The sequence below is a fragment of the Heloderma suspectum genome, chromosome 7, assembly GCF_057233095.1.
Source record: "Heloderma suspectum isolate Gila_16-S chromosome 7, 16-S_ref, whole genome shotgun sequence".
In the NCBI taxonomy this organism is placed as follows: domain Eukaryota; kingdom Metazoa; phylum Chordata; class Lepidosauria; order Squamata; family Helodermatidae; genus Heloderma; species Heloderma suspectum.
Window position 1 is genome coordinate 113,990,072 of NC_139464.1, and position 27,031 is coordinate 114,017,102.

The 27,031-nt window shown below is 44.1% G+C and overlaps 1 protein-coding gene across 4 annotated transcripts in view; it reads right to left on the reverse strand.

The window, feature by feature from the left end:
* Window positions 1-16,508: 16,508 nt before the first annotated feature.
* Window positions 16,509-27,031, reverse strand: part of FAM107B (family with sequence similarity 107 member B) — a 69,201-nt gene continuing 58,678 nt past the window's right edge. For all 4 annotated transcript variants that reach the window (XM_084811151.1, XM_084811149.1, XM_084811150.1 and 1 more), the window contains 2 exons: window positions 21,922-22,072; window positions 16,509-21,330 (listed from right to left, as the gene is read on the reverse strand). In XM_084811151.1, the coding sequence (XP_084667277.1) occupies window positions 21,214-21,330; window positions 21,922-22,072 (268 nt within the window). In that variant the 3' untranslated portion in view covers window positions 16,509-21,213. The remainder of the gene's footprint in view (window positions 21,331-21,921; window positions 22,073-27,031) is intronic.

Consider the following 27,031-nt stretch of genomic DNA (forward strand, 5'->3'; position numbering starts at 1 on the left):
CTCACCTGGAGTACTGTGTCCGGTTCTGGGCACCGCACTTGAAGAAGGATGCAGACAAGCTGGAGAGGGTTCAGAGGAGGGCAACAAAGATGATCAGCGGACTGGAAACAAAGCCCTATGAGTTGAGACTGAAGGAACTGGGCATGTTTAGCCTTGAGAAGAGAAGACTGAGGGGAGATAGGAGAGCGCTCTTCAAGTACCTGAAAGGTTGCCACAGAGAGGAAGGCCAGGATCTCTTCCTGATCATCCCAGAGTGCAGGACATGGCATAATGGGCTCAAGTGACAGGAACCCAGATTCTGGCTGAACATCAGCAAAAACGTCCTGACTGAAGGAGCAATAGGACAATGGAACCAATTACCTAGGAAGGTAGTGGGCTCTCCCACACTGGAGGCATTCAAGATGAGGCTGGACAGCCATCTGTCAGGGGTGCTTTGACTTAGATTCCTGCATTGAGCAGGGGGTTGGACTCGATATAGGCCCCCTCCAACCCTACTTTTCTATGATTCTATGATTCTGTGACAACAAGGCATTGTGGGTGAGATTGCTCACAGAGACCACCTGTCCATTGTCACTTTGCTGCAGTGGTGGTAAATATTGTTTAAATAACTTTGGGTCCTGGGGAATCCGCAGTTCAGGCACCTGGGCTGGCAGCAGGGTGGGCAAGAGAATTGTCACAAACAGCACAAACCTAAATATAGCCAGGCTGACATATCTAAAAGTAAGTTCATGTTAATAAAATCAGGGCGCAATCCTATGGGATTGCCGCCTGCAAGGTGGAAGCCTCCAATCTCAGAGGCTTCCGAGTATGCTGTGGCCTGCTACCAGCAGAGCGGGAAGAGCAATGAAGGTGATTTTTTCCTCTCAGACCCCCTTTTTACATTTCCCCTCTAGACAGGCTTCTGAGCCTGTCTAGAGAAGTTGTGCTGCTGCGACTGGGCTGGAGAGGTCACAGGACAGAACACATCTTGGCCTCCCCTCCCCTCCCAGAACGCCCCCTCTCCGACTTCTACATGGTCATCTGAGGTCGCTTTTGCAACCTTGGAAAGTAGGCACCATGGTGCTTTCCACGGCAACTGAAAGGGGGAGGGGGAAGGATCAGATCTCAGAATCCCCCTCCTGAAGTCATAGTAGTGTCTACTTGTTCAGGAGGGAGAGTCGGAAAAATCCTAAGTCCCTGGGACGTTCCCGGTTCTTTGCAGACATTGGCAGGAACACCAACAGCTGGTCAGGACGGACCCTGGTGCCAGAAAGAGCTTTAATAAGCCCGATGCATTTCGGAAAGGCATTTCCTTCCTCAGGGACCGCTCATCTTTTTCTGCATATATCTTGCAAAAACTTAGAATCATAGAATAGTAGGATTAGAAGGGGCCTACAAGACCATCGAGTCCAACCCCCTGCTCAAGGCAGGAATCCAAGTCAGAGCATCCCTGACAGGTGGTTGTCCTGCTTCCTCTCGAATGCCTCCAGAATGCCTCTTCTCAAGGCTAAACATGCCCAGTTATTTCAGTCTCTCCTCACAGGGCTTTGTTTCTAGTCCCCTGATCACCTTCCTTGCGAATGCTTCTTCTGTTTCAAACTGCTTCTGGCACTTGAGAGCATTTTTCTTCTGTTTTTGGATAACATTGGTGCCTTTGCCTTTCCTTCTTGATGGTTCATAGTAATCCTGGGCTTGTACACTTTTCCTTATACCCCCCTTAAGCATAAGGACTAGAGGCTTACTTTATTTTTTAAAATGAAAGCTGAACATTCAAGGAGAAGTCTATCCCTAAAAGAGAGCCTGGATCTCCCATGACAATGGCCCTGGGTACATTGTGAATTAACTTTTAAAAGAACTGTTCCCTGCACTCCATTTCAATCATCCTGTATAATTTCACCCGTCACCACCAAGGATACTTAAGGGGCTTCTTTAAAGCTCTTTCAGATCCCACCTATACAAACTAAAAGGTAAAGGTAAAGGTGTCCCCAGCCAGTCGTGTCCGACTCTAGGGTGTGGTGCTCATCCCCGTTTCTAAGCCAAAGAGACAGCGCTGTCCGAAGACGCTTCCGTGGTCATGTGGCTGGCATGACTGAACACCGAGGTGCACAGAACGCTGTTACCTTTCCCGCCGAAGCGGTACCTATTTATCTACTTGCAATTTCTTGCTTTCGAACTGCTAGGTTAGCAGGAGCTGGGACCGAAGACGGGAGCTCACTCCGTCATGTGGCACTCGGGTCTCGGACTGCTGTCCTGCCGACCTTCCAGTCTGCAGTTCAGCGTCTTAACGCCTAAGCCACCGCGGCCCCATTAAACAGCAGCACAAGCTTTAAAAGGCTATGTCCCAGCTGGACTGTATTTGTCTATGACAGATTACCAATTAGCATAACTGTGTTTCCACCATTAATATACAAACTAATTTCTGCCAAATAAATTGCCCCTAGCTGTCCCACCGAAATCTGAAATAGGCTGGCGGGGGAATAGACGTGACTGCTGTTTTCCCCATTCCCCTTCCCAGTTGTTTCAACAGCCATGCTTGAATAAGATACAGATCCCCGTGCTTCCTAAATATGTACACCTCTCCTGCTTCCTCACACACATCTCCTGGCACAAAAATACCCAACCTCGAAAAAACTCAGTTGCTGAATAAAGCTTGCAAATTGAATAAGTATGCAAATAAATCAATTTGCATGCAATTTTCCAAGAGCACAATTGGACATTTTCATTCTGTGGTTGAACAGTCCTGCAAATATGCTTTAATTATGACACTGTGCAGAACTCACACACATGTGTCATCTGTACCCCCATTTATCACACTTTTCTCAGAAGGACTGCGATTTGACAGTAACATTTCAACATATACTGTATCTCTATAGCAAGTACTTCTGTTTATTCAAACATGCAAGCACCCAGTCCCACGTCTCCTATGCTATACAGATAAATTAGGTTATGCTACACAAAACAGGGTGAAAATGGTATGTAAAAACTGGGTGGTATTCAGAACAAGTCTGAACTTAATTCTTGTTATGGAGCAGAATCCGAAAGCTCAGAACCATACTGCCAAAAAAAGTATAAGCATCAGCATCTGTATTGCTATTAAACAGCAGCACAAGCTTAAAAAGGCTATGTCCCAGCTGGACTGTATTTGTCTATGACAGATTATCAATTAGCATAACTGTGTTTCCACCATTAATTGAAATATGCTCTCAAGCTGTTAAATCTCATGGTCCAACAATTACGCTTGACCTACATATGGAGATGTATGCAGGGTATTAAAATCTCTCACTGTCCCTGCAGTCCTTCTAATTAGTGGATGAGTCATGCACCTTTTGCTCAGCATAGAACTGTAATTCCTGTGTATTCCTATTGACGAGTTGCTGTCTTTGAGTCCAATCCTACATTCTGCTGCATGTTAGCAGCTCAGCATTGGACTGCAAAGGGCATTCTGAACCAGTGCTTGAAGTACTATCCCTGTTTTGTTGTTCAGTCGTTCCGTCGTGTCTGACTCTTCGTGACCCCATGGACCATAGCACGCCAGGCCTTCCTGTCCTGCGCTCTCTCCAAGAGTGTGCTCAAGTTCATATTCATTGCATTGGTGATGCCATCTAGCCATCTCATCCTCTGCCATCCCCTTCTCCTTTTGCTTTCAGTCTTTCCCAGCATCAGGGTCTTTTCCAGAGAGTTTTCTCTTCGCATTAGGTGGCCAAAATATTTGAGCTTCAGCTTCAGTATCTGTCCTTCCAATGAGCACTCAGGGTTGATTTCCTTTAGGATGGACTGATTTGACCTCCTTGCGGTCCAGGGGACTCGTAAGAGTCTTCTCCAGCACCACAGTTCGAAAGCATCAATTCTTCGGCGCTCAGTCTTCCTTATAGTCCAGCTCTCACAGCCATACATTACTACTGGGAAAACCATAGCTTTGATTAGACGGACCTTTGTCGGCAAGGTGATGTCTCTGCTTCTTACTATGCTGTCTAGGTTGGCCAGAGCTTTCCTCCCAAGGAGCAAGCGTCTTTTAATTTCATGGCTACAGTCACCGTCTGCGGTGATCTTGGAGCCCAAGAAAGTAAAATCTATCACTGCTTCCATTTCTTCCCCTTCTATATGCCAGGAAGTGATAGGGCCAGATGCCATGATCTTAGTTTTTTTAATGTTGAGTTTCAAACCAGCTTTTGCACTCTCCTCTTTCACCCTCAACAAGAGGCTCATGAGATCCTCTTCGCTTTCTGCCATTAGGGTGGTATCGTCTGCATATCGGAGGTTGTTGATAATTCTCCCGGCAATCTTAATTCCGACCTCTGATTCATCCAACCCGGCATTTCTCATGATGTACTCTGCATATAAGTTAAATAAGCAGGGTGACAATATGCAGCCTTGTCGTACTCCTTTCCCAATTTTGAACCAATCGGTAGTTCCATGTCTGGTTCTTACTGTTGCTTCTTGACCCTCGTACAGGTTTCTCAGGAGACAGGTAAGGTGGTCTGGTACTCCCATCTCTTTAAGAATTTGCCACAGTTGGTTGTGATCCACACAATCAAAGGCTTTAGCGTAGTCAATGAAGCAGAAAAAGACGTTTTTCTGGAATTCTCTTGCTTTCTCCACGATGCAGCGAATGTTGGCGATTTGATCTCTAGTTCCTCTGCCTCTTCTAAACCCAGCTTGTACTTCCGGTAGTTCTCGGTTCGCATACTGCTGAAGCCTAGCTTGTAGGATTTGGAGCATCACCTTGCTGGCATGTGAAATGAGCGCAATTGTGTGGTAGTTTGAACACTCTTTGGCGTTGCCCTTCTTTGGAATTGGAATGTAAACTGACCTTTTCCAGTCTTGTGGCCACTGCTGAGTGTTCCAGATTTGTTGGCATATTGGATGCAGCGCTTTAACAGCATCATCTTTTAGGATTTTAAATAGCTCGGCTGGAATACTGTCATCTCCGCTAGCTTTGTTGTTACTAATGCTTCCTAAGGCCCACTTGACTTCACTCTCGAGGATGTCCGGCTCAAGTTCAGTGACCGCACTATCATGGCTATCAGGGACATTCAGATCTTTCCTGTATAGTTCTTCTGTGTATTCTTGCCACCTCTTCTTAATCTCATCTGCTTCTGTTAGGTCCCTGCCTTCTTTGTCCTTTATCATGCCCGTCTTTGCACAAGACGTTCCCTTGAGATCTCCAATTTTCTTGAAGAGATCTCTAGTCTTTCCCATTCTGTTGTTTTCCTCGATTTCTTTGCATTGTTCATTTAAGAAGGCCTTCTTGTCTCTCCTTGCTATTCTCTGGAACTCTGCATTCAGTTGGGTATATCTTCCCCTTTCTCCCTTGCTTTTCACTTCCCTTCTTTCATGAGCTACTTGTAAAGCCTCATCAGACAGCCACTTGGCTTTCTTGCATTTCTTTTTCTTTGGGACGGATTTCGTTGCTGCCTCCTGAACAATGTTACGGACCTCCGTCCATAGTTCCTCAGGCACTCTGTCTATCAGGTCTAATCCCTGAAATCTATTCCTCACCTCCACTGTATATTCATAAGGGATATGATTTAGGTCATACCTGAATGGTTTAGTGGTTTTCCCTATGTTCTTCAATGTAAGCCGAAATTTTGCAAGAAGCAGCTCATGATCTGAGCCACAGTCAGCTCCAGGTTTTTACTGACCATATAGAGCTTCTCCATCTTTGGCTGCAAAGGACATAATCAATCTGATTTCGATATTGACCATCTGGTGATGTCCATGTGTAGAGTCGTCTCTTGTGCTGTTGGAAAAGAGTGTTTGCTATGATCAGCGTGTTCTCTTGGCAAAACTCTATTAGCTTTTGTCCTGCTTCATTTTGTACACCAAGGCCATGCTTGCCATAGCCGGTGATTTCTTGACTTCCTACTTTAGCATTCCAATCCCCTATGATGAAGAGGACATCTTTTTTGGGTGTTACTTCTAGAAGGAGTTGTAGGTCTTCATAGAACCGATCAACCTCAGCTTCTTCGGCCTTGGTGGTGGGGGCATAGACTTGAATTACTGTGATGTTGAATGGTTTGGCTTGGATTCGTACTGAGATCATTCTATCGTTTTTAAGATTGTACCCCAGTACTGCTTTTCCCACCCTTTTGTTGACTATGAGTGCTACTCCATTTCTTCTAAAGGATTCTTGCCCACAGTAGTAGATACGATGGTCACCTGAATTAAATTCGCCCATGCCTGTCCTTTTTAGTTCGCTGATTCCCAAGATGTCGATGTTCAATCTTGCCATCTCCTGTTTGACCACCTCCAACTTACCTTGATTCATTGATCTGACATTCCAGGTTCCTAAACAATATTGTTCTTTACAGCATCGGACTTTCTTTTCACCACCAGACACATCCACAGCTGAGTGTCCTTTCGGCTTTGGCCCAGCCGCTTCACTCTTTCTGGCGCTACTTGGAAATACCCTCTGCTCTTCCCCAGTAGTATATTGGACACCTTCCGACCTGAGGGGCTCATCTTCCAGTGTCATATCTATTAGCCTTGTGATACGTTCCATGGGGTTTTCTTGGCAAGGATACTGGAGTGGGTTGCCATTTCCTTCTCCAGTGGACCACATTTTGTCAGAACTCTCCTCCATGACCTGTCCGTCTTGGGTGGCCCTGCACGGCATAGCTTATGGCTTCACTGAGTTACGCAAGCCCCTTCGCCACAACAAGGCAGTGATCCATGAAGGGGACTATCCCTGTTTACACTGGGACAACTATAGCCAGGGCTGTGGTATGCTCACACTGCCATATTCTGCCCTTTTTCTGTGGGAGCTGTTAGTCGTTACAGACTTTTGAAGGAGGTGCTTAATTGAAAAAAGAAACTATCCTCTCAGTCTGCCTAATTGAAGGGAGGGGCTACAGCTCAGTGGTAGAGCATGTGCTTTCCATGCAAAGGTCTTGGGTTCCATCCCTGCCATCTCCAAGTACAGCTAGGAAAACACCCTGCCTGAAACCCTGGAGAGATACTGCCAGTCAGTGTCAACAGTACTGGGCTATGTAGACCGATGGTCTGTCTCAGTGTAAGTCAGCTCCCTCTTTTCCTAATTGCTTAAGGGTTAGATTCTGATTCAGGAGCAGCTGCTCTGTGGTTCCTTTGAACTAAAGAAACAAACCTGAAACAGATCAGATTACAGATCTTCCAGAATGTTGCCTAGCTCGCCCCTTATTCATCATGAATAATTATTGTTAGTATGCTTTCAGAATGTTCTCACTTCCAGCTGAAGCATCATGGTAACAATAGTAAAATTCGGTGATTTCTACAGAACCGGCCCAAGATGTTTTGGTGTCTGAGGCAGAAAATCCACATAACGCTCCCACTCGGGCACATCGGCACAATCCACACAGGACTGCAAGCTACATTTAATTGGACATGGACTATGTTCTTGAACTGCTCCTCTTCCTTTCGTTAGGGCTTATACAGGAGAACGAAATAGTTGATTTGTGCCCCGCGGTTCACATCTGTGTCTCCCATTCTGCCAATCTTAACAGGAACCAATATGTGTTACCTGCAGTGACAGCCTTGCAGTGGGCCAGTTTGCACAACATGCCAGTCCATCAAGGGCTCATTTACCCTCAAGGAGCTGTGGTACATGCCAGCCATCATTATGAATATGCAGCCCCTGACTGGGTTTATGCGAACCCAGCCGGTGGGGGTTATTTGAGGGTTAAACAACCCTCGCATAACCCTACAACAGACCGTGGGTTGTTTAACCCTCAAATAACCCCCACCGGCTGGGTTTGCATAACCTCAATCAGGGGCTGCATACTCATAACAGTAGCCAGCACATGCCACAGTTTCTCAAGGGTAAATTAATTCTTGATGGGCTGTTGTGTCGTGCAAACCAGGTCATTGGCTTATAGAAGGGTTGCATCTGGATTTCTGCTGCTGTAGGAAGAAACTTAAAAATAAATTAAAAAGTATTTCAAACATCTGGCTACTGTTTGGTCTTGTGCAGTTGGTGTGTGTGTGTGTGTGAAAGAGAGAGCGAGAGAGAGGCAGGCAGTTGTATTGTGTCTGGGACACATGAAAATGAAGATGTGGCAGCATTAGGAACCAGAACACATTGACGCTGGAGAATGAGGACTTACCAATACTCTTACCATCATGCCATCACCCCAGCATTCTTCCCTTTGCTGCTGCTGCCAGTATCTCCTTGGAGGAGAGATTAGGAAGTTAGCTACAATCCATCTAGCATAGTGAGACCTCAATCCCAAGATCTCTTCACTGTACTTAAACTGGGCTGCTGTGGCCTCTTTTCAAAATGTAGCAAGACCAACCCTAACAGAAGGAGTTGCGTTAATTTTGATTTTGCTTCTCAGGGCCAGCCCTACCATTAGGCAGAGTGAGGTTGCATATGCTGAGGGGCAGCAGTAAGATGCTGGAGGATAGAGCTTTTGGTGCTACACAGCCTATCCTGTACCTCCCAATTTAGCTCACTGTCCTCAGATATGGTGGAAAATGCTGTCTCACCAGCAGTATTGAACCAAGATTCAGCTATCACTTTATTCAGCTTCTGTGGACTTCTTCACATGAACTTTTGTCCTGCTATTGAGATTGCTCACTCACGGAAGTTTGCGGGCCATTTAGATGCCGTCGTGAACCTCCAGGGCGTCTCCTGCACTAAATGACCTTTATTTGGTTTTTAAATAGATCGGAGATAATGAGGTATCGAATTACCCCACTTGTGTTCCGCATGAATTCCCTCTGTGAAAAAGGAAAACCGCAAGAAGAGGAGTGAGATCAAGGAAACATATGGAAGACTCAGATAAGGGGGAGAACGAGGGGGAAAGGGGGGGGAAGGAAGCACGTGTAAAGGGAGTCCATCGTGATCCTGCATTTAAAACGGAGGCAGAAAGCCCCCTTTTAAATGTGGGATTTTAGGCTGGTGTAGAGATGTTCTGTATATGGAATGGGAGGAGGCACCATTTTATCCTTCATCTCAAGCAGTAAAATGCCTTGGGCCGGCCCTGCTGTTTCTATATTTGATTGTATATTTACTTGTTTGTTTGTTTACTTATTTATAAATATTACATGCCTATTTCATTGTAATGTCAAGTCAGATTCATTAGCTCTGTCTTGTTTGAATCTGCTTGATACGTTTTGTAATGAACTATTTGCATTTAGGCACTTTGGGCATGGACCACTGTGGAGAAGCAGCATATGAATTAAATCGAACTAAAGTAGAACTAAACAAACTCTCTCTCTGGAGAATTCTGTCCATCCATCTTGAGACCAGCCTCTAACAGCGTCCAAGCAGCAGCTCATCTAGGGAACAGCTGAAGCTCAAAAATGCTAGATAACTCTAGCGCCGATATAGATCTGACAGCTTTCCGCTCCCCTACTGAGTAAAACGTTTAGAAATAACAAATGCAGGAGGGGTAAAGGAAAGGAACGACAGCTGCTCTTTACAGGTAAAGGGAAACCATAGCTCTCATCCCTACTTAATTCACATCTCCTCAGGCATCAGATCTACTGCAGTTTCTTTTATATGCTTTCTCCCCTTCCATTCCCCCTCCCCTTAATCCATTCCATCTGTTCTAAAATATGCCATAACTTGCAGAATTCACCATCAAGCATTTTTCATTGCAAACGTGAACTAGACAGGGCCTTAGATATCTCCAGATCCTTGGGATGGAAGAACGTCTTCAGAGAGAGAGAGGCAGGCGACTGAGATCCACTCAAAAATAATGCAACTTGGCAGCTCTGATGATGTAAACCTGAGGAAGTTGTGTCCTCAAATTCCTCTTTATCTCAGTAATGAGGTTTTTCCATTCCTGTCAATTAGGACCCTTCCTCTCTTGCACTCCCACACACATTTTCAGATTATCACAGCAGGTTGGATCTAAGAGGGGCATTGTCAGGTAATTTAAGTTGAATGATGTTTCTGATTTAGGAGATTCAGAAGTGTCCTTTATTATACATCACTGGGAGAGTAATCATTTCTCTAGCTGCCTCTGGACTACCTGCAGTGACATTGAGCTCATTAAAAACAAGGGAAATTTTTTTTTTTAACTTCCTGCAAAAACACACACTGGATCCTAACTCGAATGCTAGACTTTGCGGCCCAAAGGAAGTATTTCTGTATACGCCACACGATTTCCCTATGGATTTCACCAAAGGCAGCTCTTTTAATGTGTTTACTAAAACTAAATCATCAGTTACACAGAGTCGCCTTACTTTGCTCGTGGAGCATGAACGGGATTTATAAAGGGAAGAAGCAAATTATTGCTTCTTCCCTTTGCTATGGTAGACCTGGGTTCTGTTGTAGGCTGCAGGGCCAGGTCCTTTGGCCAAGCCACAAGGGTCACAGTTATTGCTGTGACATGCAAAGCTCACAAACCTCAGACTATATAACCTTCTTGCTTGTTTAGTAGTAGTGGTGGTGGGACATAAAAAATATTGGAATGTGGGGGGGGGGCAGGGGAATGGTAAGAGAACTCTCTTCCTCATGGGCTTCTGGGCACATCCTTCTCCCGCTCCTCCATTTAAAAAAAATGCTTTCCTACCCCTGGTTCAGAGTAGTAGGCATAAATAGCTGTCTTTGAATATGTGGCTGGGAGTGATATAAAGAGCCAATTCAGTCAATCCTGATGCTTCAGGGACTGAGTCTACTACTTATAGCAGGGGTGTTGAACCTCTTTCAGTCAAGGGTCAAATTCCATTTTGGAGCAGCTCACCATTCCGGTGGTGGGTGTGGCCAAAGTTAAAAGGGGTGGGGCCAAAAATGCCAACATATTTCAGCTTAAAGCCCTCATTGCCAGGAACTAAGCCTAGCAATTTAAAGGCAATGAGAATGGGAAAAAACTGCACAAAAGCCAGGAAAACACCAAATGATCAGTGGTTGGAGGAAGGGGGCTTGGCCTTCTAGGGGAACCCAGGGGGCTGAATTGTGCCCCTGGGAGGGCCAGATTTTGCTCCTGGGGCAGAGGTTCTCCACCCCTGACTTACAGTAACCCAAATGTTCTTCCAGCCCCATGATTTTCAAACTTTAGACTTCCAGAGAACGCTTTCCACACCATATCTGACGATCACCTAAGCATCTTCCACGAAGCCTTGGCACAGTGCAAGGAGATTCTGGGATATGTACAAGTTCTCAGTGAACCATCCAGGCCCGCTGGGCCTCACCATTTCGCCCAAGGAAGATGAAGAATGCCATCTGGAAAGCCACTGCTTTAACCCATCCTATTGATTTGTTGAGTGGAATTAAACTTCCAAGTAAGCACAGGCAGGACTGCAGCCTTCATTTCCAGTTTATGATTCAGTTACAACTTCCGCAGTAACAATTTCCACAGGGTCCAGTAACGGGGGCAGAAAGAGTAAGCTACTTGTCGGGGGCCCTTGACCCCTCCCCCCCATCTTGCATTGCCCATGTAGCCAGACCATGCTGTCTTTTAGGCACATGTGAAGCCTGAACAGAAAAATCACAAACAAAAAAACAACACATATTGGCCTTTAACCATGCCCCATTTCAGCTGCAAATTTTAGAGCTGTTGGAATGGCATGCCAGAAGCCAATACAAGTCAGCCAGCTTTCAATCTGAGTAGGGATGGAAGAATCAATCTATATCCAGTCTGTGTCACTTTTACAGGTGTTCACTCATAATTCTGCTCTGGCCCATTTCCGTGTTTATCTGCAATTTTTTTAAAAAAATACGAATGAAAATGCCTATTTAAAATATTATTTTCAATGCATTTAATCTCAGAATAAACATCTCCAAATGTATTTTATCTCAGAATTACATTTTGATAGGTTTTTGAAATCCAAATGGGTAGAAACTTTCCAATGCACCATTAGCCCAGGAGCCTGCAAAGACTGAATCCCTCAGGCATCCCTCCTTGCACATGCTCAAAGGCATCTGGCTGACCACTGTTGGAATCAGGATAATGGACCAGAGTGATCTTGGTTTCATGCAGCAACGCAATCCTTGTGTTCCTAAACTGTCTTTGCAATTTGCAACTGGAATTGGCTTTCACACATCCAGCTTTGGTTGCATCAGTGTGGCTAAATGTTGACCTGCACCAGCTAGAAATCACAGCTGCTCTATGTAGAGCAGTTGTAAACATGGGTGCTAAGCCCCCTCCCCTGCTAAATGGAACTGTATATCCTGGGTCCCATGTTTGTCCAAGGTATGTAGTCCTGCAGAAGCATGTATTGCTGCATGAAAGTGGCTCAGCATTCTACTAGTAACCAAACTAATTACAGTAAGGGAGCTGAAGGGGCTCAAAGTCAAGCACTGTGAATTTCTGTTTAGCATTTTCTGTAACAAATACATAAAATATGTGAGTCAACTCTGACAGGTGCCAAACCATCTGAGGATCAGGCATCGACCAGCTATGGTACAAAAATGCAACAAAAGCTGCGGTGTTCAACTGCGAAGGTGAGCCTTTGAAAACAAAAAACAAAGCAGCAGATTTTCTTCACTGGAAAGGTCAGTGTGTAAATAACGGCTAAGAGAAACCACCCAGAACAAAACCGCTATCGAAATAATTTACTACGGGGAGAAGAAATGTGATTGCTTGAGCTGCATCCAAAATATCGCTTGCAATCTCATTGTGAGATTGCGTCCCTCTGGCAGGAGCAATGTTAAGGACCTGATGCACCATCATCTCTCCCTTCTGAGGTACGGTTGCAGTTTCAGCCTCCCAGAATATCTATTTGAAGGTCACGCTTTGCTGGTAGGCATGAAGTTAATTCTTTTTTAAAGCGCCCTGGCATTTCATATATTTAGAAAGAAATGGCTCCACTTCGAAGCTTTAGCCACTGCGACTTTCTCATTCTTGTTATTTCTAGTCATGTTTTGTCACTTTAATGTCTGCACAAACCACCAGGGCAGGAACATCTCAGCAAGTCCCCATTTCTTTTGCAATAGCTAAAGTTGTATCCATATAGTAGACCAGGCATTTAATAAAAAGTAAGGTTCTCGATCGAGTAAATAATATTTTTTATCCTGCCTTTCTGACCGGTAGGAAACTCCACGGTGGTGCATGATTCTAAGGCAGCCTTTCCCAACCTGGTGCCCTCCAGATGTTTTGGACAACTCCCATCAGCCCCAGCCAGCATGGTCAATGGTCAGGAATGCTGGGAGTTGTAGTCCAAAACATCTGGAGGGCACAGGGTTGGGGAAGGCTGTTCTAAGGTAAATATACGAAGAACAATAAATACATTGCTGGCAAACTAGCCCATGTCACCATGCAAAGTAAGAATGTAGAATCAGAGAGTGGGAGGGGACCTCAAAAGTAATCTAGTCCAAACCCCTGCCAATGCAGGACATCCCTTTTGCTGTAACTCCCCACCCCGCCTCATCAAAGGCAAACAAGACCATGGCAGTACAAGCCATCTCATTATCATCAATGAAAACAATTCCAGGGCTAAACTTTCAAATACTGTTTAGGTCAGGAATGGGAAACCTGTGGCCCTTCTGATGTTGTTGGACCACAGCTCCCATCCTCCTTGACCACTGGCCATACTGGCTGGGTCTGATGGGAGTTGGAGACCATCAATATATGCAAGGCCACGAGTTCCCCATCCGATTTAGGTAAAGCACTTGCTGAAACAACATCTTGACGTTATGCTTCTTGGCAAAGACAGGGCCACATGCTTATCACCAAGGCAAAGCCTGGCTTCTCACCCATAAGCAATGGGGCCTGAAGCAGGGCCTCATCCAAGGGTCTCAGTGGCCCGGGTCACATGTCACAACAACAAACCATGGGTGATTGTTAGGTTAACTCTGGGTTGTTTAACCCTAAGCAACCCAGCGTTGCAGGTTCAGACATCACAATAACAACCCAAGGTTCTTGAATGAAAGCAGAAGCCATGAGTGTGTGGGAGGCGGTGCGCTTGCTTGCTGCTGCTTGGCCCTGACAATTACTGGATTAAACAAGCCAGGAATTGTTGTTCCATGTGAAAATTCTAATTAAAATATTATTTTCGTATCGCAGTCTGGCAAATAAGTTAACGAAAGTGTTACTAGCCTATTGTAAAGTTTCCTATTTGCAGTGGCAGTCTTCCCTAACCTGGTGCCATCCAGAGGTTTTTGGACTGTAACTACCATGAGCCCCAGAAAGCATAGCCAGTGGGATGTGGACGGCCCCAGGTTGGGGAAAATGGGCTCCAGGGGTGGAGAACTCACTGAAGCTTCCACGCCCTGACAGGTTCTGCTCTCAGGTTGGCACTCGGGAGACGCCAGAAGGTTGATACACGGCTTGGGGCCACAGATGATGGAGAGCCTCTCTTGGCATGAACCGACCCATATGCTACATTCACCATTCAAGACCCTCCTCTGGGTGCTCCTCTGAGGGAGGACCGAAGGGTGCCAACAAGGGAGAGGGCCGTCTCGGTGCTGGCCTGATTATGGAATGAGTTCCCCAACAAGGCCCACCTGGTACCAACATTGTTCTGTTTTTGCGACCAGATTAAAACTACTCTCTTCTCTCAGGCATTTGGCAGCATATAATGAGTTTTTGATCAGGTCCAGTATTGTCTTTGGCCGATGGTTTAAAAATTGTTTTTAGATATATGTCATCTGTGCGCTGTCCGATTACGCGTTTTACATAAATGGTTTTTGTGCTTTGCATAATGTATTTTAATGCTTTTTAATTTCTGTGAATTGCCCAGAGAGCTTCGGCTACGGGGCAGTATAGAAGTACAATAAATGAAATGAAATAGTGTGCGGCTTCCTTCATATTTCCACACAGAAACACCCTTCTGGTAGCAAAGCAAAGCAGCTTATACAGACTTCTACATATTCCAGCCTACACACACACACAGAGAAATGGAACAAACAGGAGTCACACCAAGTGGGACTTAACCCCACGAGGCAAGTATAAGAGGGGAAACTGGATTGTTTCAGTACAGGCCTCTTAAAGGTATATCATACTTACAAATAATTTTAGTAGCCTACCTACCAATACATAAAATAATTCAAAAAATGTAAACCATTGGGAGTCTGGGAATTCTGATGTCAGACCTTAGGAAGCCTACTTTTTTTTTTAAAAAAGCCCTCAGCTGTCCTAGCATTGCAGAATTAAAAAGGGAAAGGCGGGGAGGGGGGATCTTTTTGCCGTTTTTAACTTTGTGCAACTTCAAAAGGGGCACAAAAGAACATACAGAAAAATGGTGTCTACAGTCACATAGGAGCCAGTCATGGTTGGTTCACCGTCACAGAAAGACAAAACAGAATTTTTCTTAGCCCAAACTGGCACCCATTTGCAAAGGACCTGTAGGGCTGTCTCACTTGTCTCCTCCCCTTCAATTTGTGACAGGTTCACTAAAACTCAGGCCAGAACTTCTTTTATTACCAGAGGTCAGCCTAAAAAAATGTGGAGTTCCAGATGGTCTCCAAGCATGAGGAAAGTTTATTTTTTACTCACCGGGTGACCTTCTGATAAACTCTGTGCAAAAGCTGTTTCCAGGCTCCTATCTTAACACAGCTGCAGCAAATTAAAACAGCTAATTAGAGTTCATGGCCCGCCTTTCCCTCTGAAAGCAACAGGACAAAGAAAAGGTACATAACAGGGTGGCATCTTCTACAGAAGATAGTCCTCTAGTTGAAGGGTTGCCAGAGGACGGTCCTCTATTTGAAGGACTGCCCTGTCCAATTCCAGTTTAACAATAAAGAAGGGTAAGAACTGTTGCCCATCAACAGTTGGCACCTGAACAAGCAGGAACACAGGAGATCTGGTCACTGTCTTCTACTCTACAATGAGATGTACTGCATTGCCGTTTAAATTTTATTTTCACCTTTGTATAATACAAATAAATTAGCAAATGCCAGTGTTACGCGAATCGGTATCCTCTAGGTTTCCCGCCCTTATTAAAACCATTATGCCCAAGTACTACATGCTGTTCTCTCTCTGGGCTGTTTCACACCATACAGGGTGGCTCCCAGTTTTCTTACAGCTTACTATGTATTTTCTGTAACGTCTGAAGATGTCTATGCAAATATACATTCCTATTAAAGATATAATTGGCAGAGGCCCCATAGATTGTCCACCCCATGTCAGATTGTCTCACTGCCCCCACCCCATGTGCACACTCACACCTCTCTGGCTGGGGTGATGGGAATTGCAATCCAGCAACATCTGGAGGGCTACATGTTCCCATCTCCATCCCTCCTAATTTCTGTTTCAGATGAAATAGCCTTTAGTCAATTGGGGCAGGGCGAGTAGAACTGGGCCACTGAAAAGCCATTTAAGTTATACATTAACCCCCCACACACACTGTGGGCACAGATTATTGCTTAGGGGCTTTCCCCTGACAGAAGCAGAGTGGCTTTCAGTTGTACAATACATAGAAATTTAACAGGGGCAGTTTCTCCTGGTATGGAGATTCAGCAAGGACAAATGCTGCACCTGTTGAATTCCTAACTATTGCACAACTAAAACACACTCTGCTTCTAACAAGGAAAAAGGGGAGCATACCAGGGAACGCTGACCATCCTATTGCAGATATGTTTCTGCTTCAATTTGTACCTGCTTCAAGAGCTTATTCACAAATAGTGTTTGTATCAAGCAGCTGCCAGGGTGGCGGCAACTTATCAGTAATGGGGGGGGGGGCTTGTAAAAATGGGGTCCACGAATAGGGGAAGCCACCCCTCCGATCTGGAACAACTGGGAGGGGCGGTTGCAGCTGCTAAGGTGCTCATGGGCAGTTCTAGTTCACAGAAAACATGTAAAGAGGGTTGAATGTGCTTCCCAATAACCCTAAACCTTTAAAAATTGGGACGCTGCAGAGTAGGGGTCAATGCGCCAAAATCCACTGGAAATGACATCACGTTCGTTATAAATAAGCTGTGCAATGCTCCTCGTTATAGATGGGCCAGTTTTATTCTTTCAAATGTATGTTCGAGCAACATCAACACTTGTGTTCCAATCCTGAGAAGCAAGGCCCATTAATTTAGCATGCAAACTTGATTTGGTTTAATGAGAATTGTAAAAGTATGCTCAGAATTGTGATGTTGTCTTATTAGTATTAGTTAGAAGAGTCCAGAATGGCAATTTCCAGGAATTACTTCATTGGTATCAAATTTTCAAAGGCCTGAATAGCTCAGTGATTTTTTTTCTCATGTAATTTAAGACTCGACTGTCTGGAGTAAAAACTGTTGTTCATGTCCATAAATGCAGCGGAAGTCGGGAAATTAAACTGCCTTTGTCAAACTATTTTTGTCAGTCGATGGCACCTTGTATGTGCATAACCATGGATGTGATTTGAAAGGAATCAGTCAGTGTGACCTTGAAATTGTTTGCTGCAAGAAGAGGGACAGAATTCAATTTTAAATAACCAAAGAGAATATGAAAGGCAGCAGAGATCAGGGTCACACACTCACACAGTTGCATATTCCAAGCATGTAGGAGATTTTTATTAAAGTATTAACTTTGGTTCTAAGAATTCCACCCTCATTTTTGTAACACTTTGTTAAAAACAAATAGGCAAGAGCAAATACAAAAAAAATATTAAATTATGAAAACAAACCCCATTAAGGCTCCCTTTTTAATATTTATATATGTACACTCAGAAACAGGTGGAGACATAACAGAAGACTAACATCGCTTGAAGAACTGGGAGGCAATACTAATTTGCTACCTTAACCAGCTAAAAACAAAGTGAATTTTAAAAGCATTGATCAATTCAGAGACAATTTCTAAAAAGAGACAACCATTTTTAATTTAAGGTAGCTCAATTTAAAATATTCAGCAGATTGAAATTTTTGAAAAATGGTAGGATTGCGAACAGAATCATAGCCATGAGAATTGTCAATTTATCATTGTGAACAAAAACAATTCAACCATTCTAGAGCATCTGTAAAATCTTGATTTTTAAAAACAGTCACTTGTCATATCAACACAAGACAAAATTCTGGATTCCTACACAAAAAAAGTCTGACAGACTTCTTAGATAGGCTAACATTCTACTGGTAGTATAGTAATATTACTTCCCACCCCACCCCCAAGACTACTATGTACTGCATCTACAAAGCAACCTCCCCCGCCCCCCGGCCCTATAGGAAACATGTTCTTACCTCATAACCCAGTTGATCACATCCATGTCAAATTAGGGAGCAGAGACGTTCTACAGTGCATTTGCTAGAGGACTGGCCCAGAACTCAGTGATACCTAAGAGCTCCTCCCTATTATGTTCACAAGACTTGGGGCCAGAACATATTATTTTATTTTGGAATCATTACACCAAGGTGTTGTAAACACCTTAAGACACCCATTGCGCCATAGGTTCGTTGTGGAATTGGAATTCAGAAGTGTGTCTAATTGTCTAAGAGAATAGGGGTCAATGATATGGGAGGGCATGAGAAACACACAGCAACCGAGAAAAGCATTAAGGCAAGTTTTTCTGGGTGTTCTCACCTCCCTACCCCAAAACCCTGTGAACAGTGCAGAAAGTTAGATTAAGATAGAAAAGGTCAGTGGCAAATCTAATTGCAGCACAAGCATATGAACAGTGAGCACTTTGCAGTTAGAAACCTCTCCCAATTTCTGCCTCCAAGCTAATGAGAGGAAATGAAATTAAAGAAGCTAGAGTATTTGTGACCTGCTTTGCAAAAGGTGTCACTCTCTCTAAAGTGAAGAGCTCAAGTCTTGCCTTCATTGTGGTCAAGCAATGCAACACCATCACTTATCAGTGGGCTTCAGATTTACTCTTCTAAAAATTGCATAGGTTATAAATGCAAGCCAGTGATAAAATAAGTTGTGTCAGGATTTAAATGAGAAGTAAATTAAATCCCAGCAAAACGTATTTATCATTGACTTGGATTTATAATGCGATTTTATTCTCGGAGGAGTTGCTTGGGTCCTGACAACTTCAAAAGCATCATGCCAAAGGGAAGATTGTTCATTGCAAATGTTAGGTCTCAAGACCAATACTGAAATTGTTTTTTCAATTTCCAGTGCCTGCAGCAATGACAAAACACATCACTTACTCACACAAGCTAGTGCTGATATCAAACACTGTCAAGCATTTTTCTTGGATGTAACTGCAAAAGGTTCATTTTTGCTCAGCTTTCCAAAGCAAGACTATGGACCTGATCTGCATCTGATGTTGATGTAAGCAGTTATTGAAACTGATGTTATATGATCTCTACCTGTACTGGTAATTCCACACATGCATTCTGACTTTTATTGAAAAATTGGCTTTGTAGGTTTACAGCAGTGACTGTCACTCACTCATCTGCATACCCAGAAACAAAAGTGCAAGAAACATTTTATACATATCTCACACATGCTCATGTAACTGTACACAAATCTATGTTAGACTACACAAGCCTTCCCCAGCCTGGTGCCCTCCAGATGTTTTGGACCTCAACTCCCAGGATTCCTGACCACTGGCCATGCTAGCTGGGGCTGATGGGAGTTGCAAAACATCCAGAGGGCATCAGATGGGGGAAGGCTGCATTATATAGATCATATTTAGTACAGGACCTGCACATCCATTTTTAGGTTAATGTTCATGTATGTATGTGTGTTTATGTATGTGTGTTTAGACCTCTGTAGCTCTTACTTAATACATATGTTATTTTTCCCAGACGCGGAAAACTGTAAAAAGCCATCAAAGGACCATGTCCAGATTTTGTCACCATAGACTATTCCATAGCTTATTCTGGGAATTCTTGTGGAGAATCATACTGCCAAAAGGTCATTAAAAAGGCGACCAAATCCAGCTGGCACAGTTGATGGATAGAAAGCTGGGGCAAATTAGAGTTTAGTATTGTTCCTAAAAAAGCCCCTCACAGTAGGCTTGCACTGCAAGATTGCTATTCGTCTCCTAACAATATACAGTTTTGTATCTGGGCTTCAGTGATATGCCTACTGACTGAGAAACCAGCCACAGAATCAAGTTTCTTTAGGAAGAGGAACAGCAGGGTAACTCTTCCCAAGAAATGTCTAGGCAAGTTAGGCTACAATCCTAAACCCACTTACCTGGGAAGGAAGCCCCTCTGAATTCAATGGGGCTTCCTTCCAAGTAGACATGTAAAGGATTGGATGGACCAACATGGGAATTCATTAGTATTTCAAGCTTCTAAATATCCCACTCTGCAGTCACACTTTGACTGCAGACATTATTCTACCTGTTCCACTCTATTTTACACCTGCTTGATTTAATTGGAAGAAAAAAAACCCTGCACAGAGCAAACCAAAAAACCAAAAAACAACAACCACCTGAAGAGCAGAGGATATGCTCCAAATGGCTAATTTAGCACATTCATGTTTGAGCCTGCCCAGAGTGATTTTTGAATTTGTCTTCTTCTTCGAACAGCAGTTCCCCATGCTGTCTTACAAACTGTTTTTCAAAGTCCTCTCAGTTTCAGAAGCAATGGGTAATGTGGCACTGGGAGGTGCAGGATGGGGGCTGCTATCAAGAAACATAATCCTCCCCACCCACCCCTAGAACTGGTTGTTTGGTTCTTGGGGTCCTGGTGAAAATAGGCAAAGAAAAAAAAGTCAAAGAAAGGTCAACTGCAGTTTAGACATAGCAAGTGAACATTACACAGGAAGAATAGTATGATGAAGCAGTATGGCTGCCTATCAAAGTTGAGTGAGGGTGAGGGAAGGGGGCGGGCGGGCGGGGGGAGAGACCATTTACGAATGTGCACTTTACTATAAATGCAGAGGTGACTAATAACACCTTATAGCTGCTCAATGACTGAACACATCCAGTTTTTCCTACTTCGTATTTTTTGAGGTTCCCCCATGGTGATGGTGGTGCGGCCCATACACTAGTCTTGGACAAGGTAAATCCAACTTCAAGTCTAAAGGAATTTATATTTACATAAGACACGGGGCGGGGTGGGGGAGAGGACTGTTCATTTCTGAAACAGGGTTTCCACACAGAATGTAATGAGAAGTGGTTTCAGAACACTTTGTTTTTCTGCATAGCAGAACTCCACAAAGCAGGAACAAGAGGGAAAGAAATTAACACACACTAGCCTGAGATGCCCACTAAGCTTGGATCAGGAATAAGCAAGCAATGTAACAACTCGAATTGTTTCCCTGGTCAAGTACTTTGGACAGGTCTTTCAAGTGACAACAGGTTGCTTGTTTATCCTCTGATCTCCATATTATTATTGGCGAGTTTTATCTGTCGTGCAGTCTTTAATCCACACAGGTTCCAGAAATTGACCTCGTATTGACCACATTTTTCACCCAGATCCAGGGCAAATGGGTGAGGCATCTTGCAGAAATCTCTCCCTGACAGCCACTGAGGGAATGGCTTCAAGTCTTAGAGGCTCCTCCTCTAGGTAGTTTGAGCTTCAGCTGATTCTTGGGCTGTCCTCCTCAGGTTGCCTTTGACTTTGACAAATTCAGGTGCGTTCTCTTGCTCTTCCTGGATCTTTTGTTTCTCAAGTTCAAGCTTAAGAACAAACCAAAAATAGGTTTTTTTTTAAAAAAAGGAAACAAACCAAGTCAAGGAGTAGCGTTTCTCAGAATCTAAATTATAAGCAGTGAAAAGAACTAGATTCAATGCTTAGTATACAGCGTTCAGCTGTAGTGGTAGCATACACAGTTCAGGAGAGTTGTGAAATTATATCATCCACTTATCGTTCACTTCCTACTTGTCAGGGTCACCTTGAGAATGAAAATACATTCTCTGACCATCTTGCTAGACCGTTATTGACGACACTATCATCCATGAATTTGTCCCTATTATTTTTAAACCTAGTATTACCAATTGTTTTCAAAAGGACAACTGTGAAACTAACAATCAGATGCTATACTTTTTTGTACTTTGCTTTTTTTATCATGAAACTTTATTTTATTCCAAAATAAAGTTAACAAAAGAGAGGCAAACAAGAGCAGGAGAAGGAGAACATACACAATAATAAATCAAGATAACTAAAGAAACGTTGCTTTTTAAAGAGTTTTAAGCTGCTCTATGGTGCCTGACTCATTCATCATTTCAGGAAGCACGTCAAATCTACTAATACCATTTCCCTCCCATTACCTGTTCTAGTTTCTGTTGTCGTTTGAGTAGCTCTATTTCCAAGTCTGATTTCTTCTTTTGTGCCTCTTCTTCCTTCTGCTTGAAAACTTGGTCCCTTTTTCGTCTTTCCATCACCTTTTGCAACTCTGGCTTATTCTGAGGCGCTAGACCCCTGGCAAAAGAGAGAAAAAGATATGTGTTCAGCTTCAAACTTACGATATGACATATTTCCACTATACTACTGGACTAGTGCACTGTTATCTGGTGAAAACTCACACTCAGACCTTGCTGTTCAACACGGTAAAAACTGAACTGAGTGGGGCAGGGCTGGCGCATAAAGATGTTGGGGGCGAGGCCAGCATGCGCAGTAAACACCTTATACTTTCAAGCATTCTCTCAAATGCCCGAATAGGGCATTTATGCAGTGTTTCCTGTAGGGATGGCGGAGAATTTCTCCCCGAAACTTCAGGGGGCCGAGCGCCAACGTGTTCGGCCCCCCGAAGAAGTTTCGGGGAGAAATTCTCCGCACCCCCCGCACCCCCCCCCAGGACGGGACTTACCTTTCCCGAATGTCCCTCCCAGCGGCGGGTCCCGGCGGTGGTTCGTCAGGTCTTCGTCAGGGGCGGGAGTGGCAGCCGGTCTTTCGACCGGCAGCCGCCGCCGCCATTCCAATAAAAGTAAAAAAAAAAAAACCGCCCCCGTGATAGGCTACGTGACGATTAACATAGCCTATCACAGCTAGATTTGCAAAGTCAGCCGTGATAGGCTATGTAAATCGTCACGTAGCCTATCACGGGTGACTTAAAAAAAAAAAGCGCGTACGGCTAATGGCGGCCCCCATAGGGAGCTGCCATTCACGTTCCTTATTTGGTCGCTGTAAAGATTACGTAGACTACGGCGAAAATAAGGGCAACACTATTTGCGTTGCCCTTATTTTCGCCATAGTCTACGTAAAGATTTACGTAGACTACAGTGACCAAATAAGGAACGCGAATGGCAACTCCTTATGGGGGCCGCCATTTGCGTATGTGTTTTTTTTTTTAAGTCACCCGTGATAGGCTGCGTGACGATTTACGTAGCCTATCACGGCTGGCTTTGCAGATCTAGCTGTGATAGGCTACGTTAATCGTCACGTAGCCTATCACGGGGGCGTTTTGTTTTGTTTTTTTAACTTTTTATTTTGCGGCCGGGCGAGGCGAGGCGCCTCTTCCCCGGCCTGAATTTCGGCTGGGCGAGGAGGGAAGCCTCCCCCCCCGGCCTGAATTTCGGCCGGGCGAGGTGGGAAGCCTCCCCCAGCCCAGCCTGAACTTCGCGGGGAGAGCAGCGAAGCGCCTCCCCCCAACCGCGAAAAGCTGCGAGACCAGGTAAGTGGCTTTCGTGCACTCCTAGTTTCCTGCCTCTACTACAGAGGGAAACACAAGATGATATTATGCATTATTCAATTTATGTATGTTATCTCTGGCGAGGTAAAGTATTTAAGAGGAGCAAAAATGCCATTTCATTAGGTTCCATAATATAGATCTTACCCCTTGTAAATGCATTTAAACCTCCATCATACTTGGTCCAGACCATAATTTTCATTTATAACACACACACAAATTCCAGTGACACTGTGACCAGAGGCAGGAGTATGTGTGTGATATCAGTATCAAATTGTCATACACTTCTATGTTTAATGATGGCATTCATTTGGAAAAATATTAATAGATACTTAATGTTAGTAAGGAAAGTATTTTGAGGAGTCATCGTAAAGAAAATGGGAGACAAAGCTTCTCAGGATAATGAGCCCAAAGTAGTCACCAACATAAATTCAGCAAGAACTCTAGAAGAGAGTTTTCAGACTGTGTTCCAAAGACTCTGTAGTTCTTTGGAATTTTATCAGATATTCCTAAATTAAACCAGGGGTGGGGAACACATGGCCCATTGGCAACATGCAGCTCCACTGTCCTCTTTTCTGCCTCTGCCCCGTGCCACCCCATTGCTCCAATTTTTTAAAAATCCCCCTCAAAGGCATCTGTAGCAGCTACAGAGTGCCCTAACAGCCAAATGTAGCTTGTTTGCAAGCTAAGTTTGGCCTTTTGGCTGCTCTGTAACTGCTATGGTTTATGAACAAGCTAAATTTAACCCAGTAATTTTGGTGTGTGTTTTCAGGCACCCTGTGGACTGCAGCCTGACCTCTGGAAATTGCCCACCCCTGGTTCAGAAGATCTGTAATGGTAGGGTAGTTTAACTGAAATACAGCTTACTTTCCACTGCCAATCTTCCCCTGTAACACACAGTTTCAGGGGAATGTTGGATAACTTTCAGGCACAAGGGGTAATGGTGAGCCCCATAAGGCCTAGTAGGTGCCCTAGTTTATTTCAAGCAGATATACTGATGTGGCAGTTTGGGAATTACTGCTCTAGCATAAGTATTTCTGGACAACAGATTAAGAACAAATCTTGGACGACAAACCTATTCATAATTCATTATATATTTTTCCATATTTCAAGATCTTTGTTATTAAGGAGTAGAGCACATATGGATGGAGTGTGTTCATATTTTCTCTGAAGGCAGACCTGTGTGTCCCAATGATATTCAAAATCCAGGCTGCCTTGACTGTGGGGGGTTTTTGGCAGCTGAGGCAGGACGAAGTGGGGGGGAAAGAAGAGTTTCTTTGGGCGGCAAAGTATAGCAAAAAAAAAAAATTAAGAGCCAAGAGTTTTATAGAAATATAAGAAGTGTTCTCGTGTCAGTCCCACTCTGAAAACTTAAGTTTGCTGTGTGGAATAATAAGAGACTATAACGTGTTTTATTTTACCAATATGGGCTTAGCAAACCGGCTATTTTGTCTCGTTATTGTGCATTCCAGGACCTTGTCCCGCACCTGTGGAACTCCCTCCCACTACAATTACTGCTGACTGAGAGTTTGGAGGTGTTTAAGAAAGGTTTGAAAACTTATTTTTGAGTAGGAAGGGAGTGGTTGGTGGTTTCTGAAGTAAAGTATGCTGATGGCTTTTAAATGTATTTGGGTTATTAAGCCTATTGTTATAATATTGTATTTTTGATTTAAGTTGTACTAGAATCATTGTAATTATGTGTTTTAAATGTTGAGTTATTCTTTTATGTACAGCACTTTGTAACAAAGCACTTTATAAATAATAATAACAACAACAACAACAATAATAATAGTTATTATTATTAATCAGTGGTACTATCAGGGCTGGATTTTGGAGCAGACATCCAGTGCCTGCTCAGCAGAATGAACAGGGGGGACCTCAAAATGCACCATGGCTGGCATACCACATTTTGAAGTGAAGCAGATACACACACACACCTTTAGAAAGTAATGTAAGATGATTAAATCTAGAATCTTAACCACACTACAGACACCAGTACCTATGTACCTTTGCTCCAGTGATGACATGAATTATTTTATGTATTTCAAGGTATTTATATGCCAAATATAAAGGTATTTCTATTTTTCAGGCAAAACCTCAAAAAACAGTTTACATAAAAATATTAAGACAATAAATATCAATAAAATGATACCAAACAGTACAGAGAAGCTATTGGAGGGAGGGTCAGGGAGATGACCTTGAGAGCCATCTCTCTTCTCCCCTCAGGGCTCGATAGTCCTTGAGTAGTTGTGTGGTGGCCGTTGGAGGGCAGTATATAAGTCCCTGGATGCAGACTTTTGGACTTGGTTTTTAATCTTACACACTCTATTATATTGTATTTTCTATCATGATAGAGGCTGGGTGCTTTCAGTAACTTTGGCCCTTCCACGATGTTTTGGGAAACCAGTGCTCTGTAATCATCGCCTGAGACACATGGTTTACAAGTGACCGCAAGATCCTCAGCTTGTGCCCTCGCTCAGCCCCAGAAGGAAAAGACCAAGAGAAGCTGCATTCCTGAGCCAGTTGGCGTCTCCTCAGGACTGTCCATAAAAAGGTGGCTATCCTAAGAGCTATGTATCGATGGTTACCTTGGTACTCTGATGCTAGTATTTGTCACTAGATGGTGCTAAAGTGCAACATCCCATGATGAAATACAACTATACAAGTAGTGATGTACAAAAGTCACTTACCTTTTCGAAGGGTGACATTCGCGGTGGGGGGGAGGCGCTCCGTTCCTCCCCCCAAAGTTCTCTCTGGCCTGCTCTGCTTCGCAGAGATTCCGCGGAGCTGCCGGCCAGGGCCGCCCGCAGCCAGACATCCGGCCGCTGGGCAGCCTACAGGAACGCAAATGGCAGCTGTAGTAGCTGCTGCCATTTGCGTCCCTGTATTTTGCTGTGATAGGCTACGTAAATATTTACGTAGCCTATCACGGCAAAACAAAAAACAGCGAACGCAAATGGTGGCGGCTACGGCGGCCACCATTTGCGTTCCTTTTTTTTTGCTGTGATAGGTTACGTATTTACGTAGCCTATTACAGCAGGGAAAAAAAGGGAACGCAAATGGCAGCCACTACGCCATTTGCGCCCCTCTTTTGCCGAAATAGCCTACGTAAATATTTATGTAGGCTATCACGGCAAAAAAAAAAGGGGAACGCAAATGGTGGCCGCTGTAGCTGCTGTCATTTGCGTTCCCCTTTTTTTGCCGTGATAGGCTACGTAAATACTTATGCAGCCTTATCATGGCTTCCGCAGGGACGCAAATGGCAGCAGGTAGGTGTCCCATTTCGCGTGCCTTTTGTGGGGGGGGCGGGGGGGGGCTTCGTCCCGCCATGGATTTCGGGGGGCCGAATGCACTGGCATTCGGCCTCACCGAGATCCGTGGCGGAATTCTCTGACATCCCTAAATACAAGTAATAGTTCTCATAGAAGGGGACACAACTGAGCCCCCAAACAGCTGCTCTTTCAGTCATTATATATAAGGGAGAATATTATTGCTTGTTGTTTAATTGCATCAGTCTAGATGTTCTAGACAGTCTAGATGATTACAAAGTAATGTAACCAACTTAAGTTGCAAGTACTCCAGAACAGTGGTTGGAGATGCACATGTGGGGGCATATTTAAAATGAACTCATAAACTGCAAATGTTCCCTGCTCAGAAGCCCGGCCAACAGTGAAGCAAGGAGTTATCCTGCTCCTTCAGTTCACTCCGGGCTTTCCCTCTTTCCTGGGAGGGCAGGAAATGGCAAAGGATGA